Below are 10,958 nucleotides of genomic sequence, written 5' to 3' on the forward strand. Positions count from 1 at the left end.
GCGCCACTCGACGCTGACGTAGTCCGCCTGACACGGTTCTTTTATTGACAACTTACAGCTTGTGTCTGTAAAAAGGCACACCTTTCACCTTTACTTCTCCCTCTCTTCCCCTCCGTTCTTCTTCTCCTCCCTCCTTCTTCCCTTTACCTGCTCATGAAAGGTTGTAACGTTATAGGCACACCTTTCGGTTTTTGAAAGGAGAGGACAGTAAAGCAGGCCTTACGCGTACTGAAAAGACGGTTACTTATTCAGAGAGGAAAGAGAGGGAAGGGAAGGAAAGAGTGAGGATTAATGAGGGAGAGATAAAGTGGGGTGAGGAAAAAGAGAATGGAAAGAGCGGGAAAGGAAGGAAAGAAGAGGAAAAAGAGGAGGAGAGAAGGGAGAACTGAAAGAGAAGAGGTGAAGGGAGACAGGAGAGAGACAGCGGGAGTGATTTAAGAGCGGAAAAGAGGAGAAAAAGGGAAGGGAAAGAGATATGAGAAAAGAGGAAAGCGTGGAAAATATTATATTCATGGATAGTGACTTCAATTCGTGGCAACGCGCACCAACGATAAGCCTAAATCACTAATAGACTTTTTAGTAGAGCCTCTCTCTCTCTCTCTCACTCTCTCTCTCTCTCTCTCTCTCTCTCCATTCTGTCCTATACTCTTTCGGTTGGACAAGGCTCTTGCTTTAAAAGGGGAGCCCCTATCTTTTAGGTGGGGCCCGCCCTAGCTTGGCGCCGGGCATCGCGATTGTCCTCTACGTGGTGGTTGGTATTGATGACCGATTCTATAGGTGAAACAGGTGTTTTTTCTTTTTAAACGGATAGAAAAAATGGAAGATATGATGTCATACTCGCCTCGATATGACTCATTACTTGTCATAACGTTAGCCAGGTTTAAAAGTTTTAGCCCTTTACCCACCTTTATAGGCAAAACCCAGGAGGACTAAGTGTTTTTTCACCAAAATCTGGTACCAGACATGAAATGCATGCATGCTGCATGCATACATGCATGATGTCCAATTACCCTTTTTCATCTTACAACACTTGTTTTATAGAGGTTCTTTGCCAAAACCCAGCATCTCTTTTACTTATAAACCATACGATAGGGCCATACACAGGTTCCTGCGCTGACATTGTTAAACCATTTGTTAGCCTATTAGTGGGTAGGTCTATAATTGGTTTCCATTAACAACCCCGCGCGAATTGCGGAGTAAAGCACCCTTTAAACTTTTCCAACCACTTGTTTTTATAGAGTTACTTGCCAAACCAGGCATTTCGCTACTTTAAACCATACGATAGGGCCATACCAGGGTTCCTGCCGCGACATTGTTAAACCATTTTAGCCTATCAGTGGGTAGGACTATAATTGTTTCAGTAACAAACGATTGGGAATTAAAAGCATTTTGCCATTTCTCTGCTAGCTTTGTAAACAGTAAGCCTAACTTATAAATTAGTTACACTAAAGAGTGCGGCTTAGCTTTCCACGATTGAAAATCATGACTGGTCATGCGAAGCAGGAGCAGTCACCGCGTCGCCATTCCTCACTCCCTTTTTGTCGCGTGTTTTCGTTCCGTCGCGGTTTTTGACCGCGTCCGCTTTTTCGTTCGTGTTAATTTCGTCCGACATTCAAGAGATTTTGTGTGGAACAAACAACAAAATAATTTAAAAATAGAAAGTTAAAAATGTTTGTGCTATAATTTGGTTACCTTGGTGAGAAGTTTTGTTTCAGTGAAAAGTCGCAATATCTAGGCCGCGTTAGGGAGAACATTGTTGCTCTAGATTAGATACCTAGGTAGTTGTGTTGTCAATATTCCTTCATATCATACCTCGTATGTTTGATTATCCTACCTACATGTTAAACCATTAACAATTGTTTACAATAACCTACCTGAATTAGAAGTAATAAATAATAAATATAAATAGAAAAAAAGAGGCAGAAATACTCAATTGGATACAAAACATCATTTACGCTGCTGTAGCCTATTAAAAGTTTTCCTAATTCAATTGTGTAAATGTAAAATCTAAAAATAATTTCATTCAATTAATTAAAATTGATAGCCTAGATGTTGGATAACACTTCCTTATGGCCAAGCACAGGATGGCATGAAACAGCGGAGTCAAAAAAACTGAATCCAACACTTACAAACAAGATCGCCGTCTCTCCCTCTCTTTTCCTTTTCCTCCTTTCTTTTTTTCTCGCACTTTTTGCCGACTTCCATCTCCTGTCATCATCCCCTTGAAATTCCATCTTATCACGTTACAAAGTTGTACGTTCTTCTGCCGGTTTGCCTTCTTTCCGCCTTGTTCCTGTCTTTCCTCTTTCTTCATCCACTCTTCATTCTGTTTCTGCGCGCCCACATCGAGAGTTTAATCTACAACGCCAATTTTTCTTCCTTTGCGATCCTTTGTTTTCGCGTCTCTCGTTCTTCTCTTGCTTTTTTCCTCCTCTTGCTTCTTCTTCTGCTTGTTGTTCTTCTTGCCCACGCTAGAACTGTTGAGGTCGGTGGCGACTTGCAATTAACGATGAAAATTTGAGAACTTTTAGCGCTCCGTTGTTTTTGTTGTTGTTGTTGGTGTTGGTGTTGTTGTTGTTGTTGTTGTTGTTGTTGTTGTTGTTGTTGTTGTTGTTGTTGTTGTTGTTGTTGTTGTTGTTGTTGTTTTTTCCCATACTTTTGTCTTTTTTCTCATTTTTCTTCTCGTATATTTTTTCTTCTTCTTCTTCTTCTTCTTCTTCTTCTTCTTCTTCTTCTTCTTCTTTCGCTTCTCCTTATTTTACTTCTCCGAGCCATCAGCTCTTTGGAATTTCAACCACCAACCAGCTCCACTGTTCTCAACATGAGAGAGCCAACAGCTTGTGATATCCCAGATGGCCAACCGTTGTTGGACATCTTGTTGGCCATTTGGGTTGGGCGGAAGAGGAAGAGATGTAGTCAGCTGGAAGAGCCTCATTCTTCAGAATTCTGCCACTCAAAACAAAGGAAAAAAAATACAGCCTAATTGGCTTGAAAGTCTGCCTTGTAAAAGCACTACCTTCCAATCTAATTAGGCTGGCTACACCGAAGATTGCTTAACTTTGTAGATTGGAAAGAGTAGCTCATGTGAAACTTTTCAACAGATTGACAGCAAAAAAGAGTTTGAGACACGTGCCTTTTTTTCTAATTATTTTCCTCTCTTGTTTGCTTATCGTGTTACTTCAGCGGCCCAAGCTTGGCCATTTAGATGATTAGTTTTTCTGAAAGTTCCAGTGAAAATAGCCGAGTGTTTCTGAGAAGTTTTATGTTTTCTGGGAGGGGATGAAAAGGGAAGCTGAAGAAAGGAGAAGGGAAAGAAATTAGGAGAAAGAGAGGAAGAGAAGGAGGAAGAAAAATATTGGAGATTGGAAAATAGTAAGAGGGAAAGAGAGACAATGAGAACAAGAAGAAGACGAAGAAGAAAAAGGTAGAGGAAGAAAGAAGAGAAATAGAGAAAAGAAGAAGGATAGAAACATCAAAAGCAAAGGGAAAATAGAGATAAAAAGAAAGAGAGAGAGAGAAGAAGAGAAAGAGGAAAAAAATTGAGATGGGAATATATGTGGACACATTTGGACGAAAAGATGACTAAAGGATTGATACAGAGAAAAAAGAAAGGGGTAGAAGAAGAAGAAGAAGAATGGTGATGAAAAAGAAATAGAAAACACGATGACTAATGGAACTTCTCGAATGACTTTTACAAAACATGGAAAACTTTTCTTCCAATTAAGAGAAAAGTGGTAATATAGGGCAGAATAAAAGTTGGAATATAGGGCCCAAATAAAAGTTGGAATATAAGGCAAGTACCTATAAAAAGGACATCAATCAACTGACGAAGGAGCTGTCCGAGATAAAAACTTCAAGCTGGGTCCTTGTGCAAAACAAACAAACAAACAAAAACAAAGAAAAAAACAAACAATCAGTTGAGAGCTAAAAGCTTTTTCTTAAAATAAATTAATCACTAGAAAATAGCAGAACACAATAAAGATCTTAAGCATAATAAAGTATGAGATGCTCAAAGAAAAATAATGTCATAACGATCTTATCTTCTTTCAGAAAAAGGGCCTTCAAGCGGCCCCGATTTCTCGTGCACCGCCAAAATGGAAAATCATCCAGTTGTTTTTTGGGACTCACTTGTTGTTGTTGTTGTTTTTTTTTTTTTTTTTTTAAGAATTACCCGCATTGAATAAAACCTCAAACCTTTTGCAGTGCTTTCCCAACGAATTTCCCTCTACGTCCATCTACCTACATATGTAGCTACTACCTACCTTTTGGTCCCTTCCTTCCTATGTAAACAAACATACCTCGGTAAATAAAAATACACCAATGTATTAGAGTCAATAGAAGAAAAGTAAATAACAAATACATGAAAAACCAATGTGGATAAGAAGGAAACACAATTTCTTTTCAATACAAACAAAAAGTGAAGGAGCAGGGAGGCAACTATGTAACACACATATTCAGACATTTTTGTATTCTAACAGTATTGCTGAAATGTCCAGTAATACGAGGTCGGTCGGTGGGTATACAGGGTAAATACAAAGGTCGATAGACATACGAGGTAATTCAAAGGAATGGACTTTTTTTTCCTAAGGGCAGGGAAAGAAGCAACCATGCAACACACATATTCCGACATTTATTTTGTATTCCAACTGAAATGTCCAGCAATAAATAAATAAATAATAAAAAATCTCATAGAAAAGGCTACCAGGAAAACGAATAAATAAAATAATCCTTCCCACTAATGAAATTAGCTGGATTCAAATCAAAAAGTGATCAAGAATATAGCAGGCTCTAATCAATATAAATAAATAGATAAAAGAATATAGTACATAGCTACTCATTTTCCTCACGAGGCTGAGTGGGCCCCGTAACGGCCAGTCACGGAATCAATCATTTACATGATACAAATTTCTTGACCCCGCCGGGAATCTAACCCGGGTCTCCCGCGTGCAAGGCGAGCGCAGTGACCACTACGCCATGGGAGCTGACTCCTGACGAACTTACTTGTGTCCTTTAACCCCGAGGGGGACGTAGGACCTCAACAGAGGAGCGCCAGCGGAAACGATTCTACGATTCTAGGCCACTGACTTTATTTCTTCCCAGGATTTTTGTTCTTGGGCGATTTCTTGTTCGACCTGACGAATAACTTCTCCCATATACTTATATTCTCCCAATAATTCCTCAGGTTCGCGGATCTAATGCGAGTCCTACCACTGGGCGAGTACACTCAGCGTTCAGGCCGTCTCCCTTGTTGAAACATGTCCTGACGAACTTACTTATGTCCTTTAACTCCGAGGGGGACGTAGGACCTCAACAGAGGAACGCCAGCGGAAACGATTCTAGGCCACTGACTTTTTTTCTTCCCAGGATTTTTGTTCTTGGGCGATTTCTTGTTCGACCTGACGAATAACTTCTCCCATAGACTTATATTCTCCCGATAATTCCTCAGGTTCGCGGATCTAATGCGAGTCCTACCACTGGGCGAGTACACTCAGCGTTCAGGCCGCCTGAATCTCGCCTCACGTCTGCCTGAGTGTTTCGTCAAGCCAGACCTAGGCCCGAAGATGTACATTGCGTATGGTAACGCCCTCTATCCGAGCAAAGCGACAACTAATCTGCATCTGGACATTAGTGATGCGGTCAATCTGATGGTGCACGTCGGTATTCCTAAGGATGGGGATCATAGCGAGTATATGAGAGGTAATAATAAATTATTTGTTCTGTTCCCGGCCGGGACAGATTTTATCCTGATCCGATAATGTTCGTTCTCGGAACGGCTGGCTTTCTCCTATCTTAGCAGTTACAGTTGCCTCTGTCAAACCTCTTCAGAAAAAAAGAAGCCGAGAGCCTCCCCACAAATTTTGTGGATATCACGGCCATAGTAAAAGTCTCCTCTACTATTGAAGCGTGTCGGGAAGCGTACGAAAGTAAAGATTTCTTTTCAGCGGAGGTCTTATCGTCCCGTAATTGAAGAGAGAGCAAGGACAGGATAGGAGAAAGGTAGCCGTTCCGAGAACGAACCTTGTCTGTTTAGGCTAAAGTTTGCCCCGGGCGGGAATCAAACCCGCAACCTAGCGCTTATAAGACAGGCGTTCTACCTTACATACATATGTACGTCTGAAGTTTTGAGGTAAATGTCGGACAAAAATGTTTCACTCCTAAAATTTGCTCATTGAATTATGACCTGAAAGCCATTTCCTCGTCTATTTCAAAGGCTTAAACTAGATTTTTTTCTCAATGAGTTCAATAGTTTACTAAACACTTAGTTATTTGTGAAGTTGCTCAATGGAGGAGTTGCAATTGGGAAAATATTATTAATAAAAGGTCGATTCCTACGTAAAAAGTTGTGAAAAATCCAAATCTGAGGTCAAAACTCCGAAAAAGTAACTTTAAAAGGTCGAACAATTTTTAACCGCTGTGCCAATGAAAAAGTCCAAATATGAGGTCAAAACTCCGAAAAAGTAACTTTAAAAGGTCGAAAATTCAATTTTTAATTGCCGTTCTAATGAAAAAGTTCACGTGACGTCAGATTTCACGTCAAAATGCGTAGAAACGCTTGCGCACAAACAAACGAAGCGGGAGTCATAATTTATGACGTCATCGCCTACGGGAGCGTATGCCGTGACATCAAACTTCACGTCTTACCGGTATTTTTCAAATCGATTTATCTCGGGATCTAGAAGTCGTAGAAGAAAAAGAAAAATTCCGTTGGTCCTCATTTTTCCTGCTATGTAAGATATTTCACCAGTATTAACCTCCTTCCTCTCTATTATTTCACTGCGAGCCTTTAAGATATTTCACCAGTATTAACCTCGTTCCTCTATATTCTGCTCAGGACATGTGGCGTCGCGGGCAGCCCGTGCTGGTGTCTGGGGTCGGCGCCCAACTAGACCCCTCCCTATGGCATCCGGACTCCTTCGCCGCCGACTTTGGCGATCTGCGTAATATTTCACCAGTATTAACCTCCTTCGTCTATATTCTGCTCAGGACATGTGGCGTCGCGGGCAACCCGTGCTGGTGTCTGGGGTCGGCGCCCAACTAGACCCCTCCCTATGGCATCCGGACTCCTTCGCCGCCGACTTTGGCGATCTGCGTAACGACCTGATCAACTGCGTCACAGGCAACACCGTGCCCAACCAGAGCATGCGCAAGTTCTGGGAGGGCTTCGAGAATGTGGGCAAGCGACTGAAGGACGACAAGGGTCAGGGGATGCTACTCAAGCTGAAGGATTGGCCCCCGGGCGAGGACTTTGCTGAGCTGCTACCTACCAGGTAAAAACACTCGTGTGCTCAGTGGAACTCGGCCTCCAGGAAGTTATTTATTTACAAAAGTCAACATTAGAAGTGGTATGTGTATTAGCATGCCCATTTTCCAATCGCCTTATCAGATGGGCGATAAGAGACACAATACTTCCCATTTTGGGGGCTGGGTCAACACGAGAACACCAGAAAGTAACCCGTTGGTACTGTCCGACTTTTTTTTTATTTTATTTTTTTTTTAATCGAAATTGATCTTTAACATGACGCAAGCGCATGCCTTAGTGGTTAACCCTATGAATTTGAACGGACTTGATTGAATTCTAAGAAGTTGTGATGGTGGTGAACTGAAGGTATGAGGAAATACCTTTGAAATTCCAGGCAAAGTAGGTGTCTAAAATGTACGTAACGCGAGAAATACTTGAAAAAGAATGAGAGACAAAGGAAAAGAGTTTGAAATCTGCGAGAAAAGAGAGAAAAAAAAAGAAGTAAAAACACAACGCTGTGATAATGAAAACCCCTTTATTTTTCCTTTTTTAACAAAACAATTCTCTTTGGGGATAAACTTTTTTAAATTGGAAATTTCGTTATTTTCAACAATTTTAACACCTCCGAACTGTTAATTTTCAGTTGACAAGCAATAAATGTATTTATTTATTTATTCTATTTCTCTAAGTTTCTTCTCTTATTTTACTTCCACCGCCACTTTTTACGAAGGTAAACACAGTTTGCATGAACTTCATCCAGTATCATTTCCCCTCGTTGTTTTAAAACAGAACAGTAATACTATTCTTTGTTATTTACACTTTGTTTTTAGAAATTTTCTTTGTAAGGTAAGCTCTGATAATTTATTTTCATTTTCGCCCTGAAAAGAAGTGATTCCGTAAAGCGATTGACTTTTTTTTTATTATTATTAAACTTAAAATATATGAAAAAAAATCAACATGTTTAAAAATTGTATAGAATTTTCCAAAATTCCTTGTATTAAAGATAAATAAATGAACATATAAATAAAAATATTAATAAAATTATTGTTGTTTTTTATTTCGACCATTTTTATTAGGCGAGACATACAACTTACGAGGACATTAAATAAACACTCTGCTAAAAAAGACGGTTTTGATATTTCTGAATTCGCGACCTGTTAACGTTTCTACTCTTGGCCGAAATCAAAATGAGATTCACTCGGTCGTGATCTTCCTAAATCCATAGACCTATTTGTCCTCGCAATGTCATTCTGGTTAGGTTAATTTGAGACTAGTCTACAAAAATCAGAGAGTTCAGTCCTTGAGAATTTAGGAGGTGAAAAAGTTATGTTCAAATCACAATGTGTCAACATAATGGGAAAATTATTTTACAAAAGAAAAAAAAGATCGCAATGAAATTTCTTCTTTCTCCTTTCCGACGGATTCGGATAAAGTTAACATTTTGTATTGGTTTACCAAAAACGATTAAACCCAAAATTCCTTGACCTCGGAGGAACGCTTCCTCGGTGTGGACACAGGAGGTTCCCGGGTTCGATTCCCGACAGTGGACGAATGGTTTTTTTTTTGGTTCTGAGCTTGGAATATCGGGGTCGTTCCCACTCGCACTTGTCGTTCCGGAAAAATCGTGTCATACCGTAGTGGAAACACCTCCTTCAAATTACATTGCCTACAAGAACTTTTTTGGGTGTTCGGAAAAAAAATCTGGTCGTCTGTTGTGGAAACACTCTCATTTAGAATTACATTGCCCCACAGGACATATTGTGCGTCGTCCCGGAAAAAAAAACAAAAATCGTTCAAACATCTCATTAAATTACATTGGCTTACAGGACATTCGAAAAAAAAAATCAGATGTATGGACGGGCACTATTTTCGTTCACGTGTATTCACGGCACTTCAGATCGTCAGCTCTCAATCAGTGCCGGTTACGCGAGCTCACCTGTGACATTTGGAACGTTATAGTTCCGTCCCCCATTGCTATCCCAGTACTCCTGTCCCCGTTACTATCGGAAACACATCGCCCAATTGGTTTTCCAACGGGGCCAGACCCCACCCCTTGCGTGTACAACACGAAGCTAAACTTATCCGAATACCCATCGCACACACGAGTTCTCAATGTATTTGGCAAGGACCTCCTGGTAGCTATACGCCACTGGTCGGTTGTATAGCGTACTAGACGGCCTTTGTTGAAGTGTTCGATTGCGGACCCGTAGCAGTGCCGGAGACGATGGGATGACCGTCGGTAGTACTGGATGGGTGATGATGACCTTCTCCAGACACACCCTGTACAGAGAGATGTTTGTGAAAATACAAATAATAGGGCATTTACAGTCCTATTAACTGTTTATGCGGACTTCGTATGTATTTGCAGGAAACAAGCTTTTTATTGTGGAGTTGTTAGAGGAACTGTTACTGCTAATGGCTTTATCATCCGAAAGCGAAGAGAGAAGTAAACAGGATTAGGAGTAAAGCCAGCCGTTCCGAGAGACGTAACCTTATCTGTTCAGATAAAATCCGCCCCGGGAGGGAATCGAACCCGCGACCTAGCGCTTACAATAGTCCAGACGCCGCTACCCTCCAAGCGAACTAGGCTCTGGCCATTTTTTTCTTTATGTTAATTTTTCTGTCACCAACACCTATGTACTCCACTTCTGCCTCCATTTATACAGAAACTTTAACAGAAAACTTGTCTGTTTATTTTGTAAAGTGTAAAAATATATGTATAAAATAAGTGAATGTTTGTAAAATTATCCTGTATTTTCAACCCCTCACAAAAACATCAAATGTGAAAAAAAAGGACCAAGTTCCTATCCAAAATATCGCCTTAAAGCGGTGAGATCAGAAAATTAAGTGCCAAGTCTGGCATTCCATCCTGGTATTCTTCAATTTGTATAATATGGACCTTCACAAATTACAGAGTCAACTAATCAAGTTGATACATACAACTATACCTTGTTTGTGTTGAGGAGTTGGAAGAAGTTGCTTCGTATCCCGGCTGATTGAACAAAGCCAGGAGAGTAATGTTTTAGTTTACTATTGGTGGACCAACCTGCTAGGGAGTACACAGAACTTGTCCTTGTTGATCTGAAACCAATGATTCCATCAATCAAATCAAATCATCGAATTCTTTTTTGGTAAAACAGAGAGCTTCTTCATCAACTTTGTGGGTATTACATCATTACCAAGTTACTTCCTTCTTTTTACCCTGGTTAAGTGCCGCCACTGTCGCTACTCGACTTTGAAGTAAGCTACTCAAATTGTCATCACGAGGTCTGAGCTGATACCCCGAATTCCAGCACAGAGCCGAAAAAATTTCGACCCACCGGGAATCGAACCCGTGCACTGGGCGAAGGTTTCGTCAAAGTGTCTTTACCACCTATATCCTTTTTTTTACAGTTTGGACAGAAGGAACTGTAACTGCTATGTCTTTCGTCCCGAAATCGAAGAGAGAGGAAGACAGGAATATGGAGAAAGCCAGCCGTTTCCGAGAACGAACATTATCCATCAGGATAAAATCCGCCCCGGGGGGAATCGAACCCGCGGCTAGCGCTTACAAGGCAAGACGCCTAACAACTAAGCCTAACTAGGCTGGACCTAATCCTTAGAGCTCTATTATTGTTGCCAAATTCTCCAAATAAATGAAATGAAATTCCATGCCTCAGCTGGGATTGACCCCGCGCCTCCTATTGATCAAACGGTAGGTAATACTTCGTAGATTGGT

General features: G+C 40.7%; 1 protein-coding gene across 1 annotated transcript in view; it reads left to right on the plus strand.

Moving 5' to 3' along the window:
• Window positions 1-5,449: 5,449 nt before the first annotated feature.
• LOC103522098 (lysine-specific demethylase 3A) overlaps window positions 5,450-10,958 on the plus strand; it is a gene marked incomplete at its 3' end in the record, with an annotated part of 10,131 nt that continues 4,622 nt past the window's right edge. Inside the window, 1 exon segment of the mRNA XM_008487205.1 lies at window positions 5,450-5,697. Coding sequence (XP_008485427.1) covers window positions 5,460-5,697 — 238 coding nt within the window.

Source organism: Diaphorina citri, unplaced genomic scaffold (assembly GCF_000475195.1).
Source record: "Diaphorina citri unplaced genomic scaffold, Diaci psyllid genome assembly version 1.1 scaffold6864, whole genome shotgun sequence".
Classification (NCBI taxonomy): Eukaryota; Metazoa; Arthropoda; class Insecta; order Hemiptera; family Psyllidae; genus Diaphorina; species Diaphorina citri.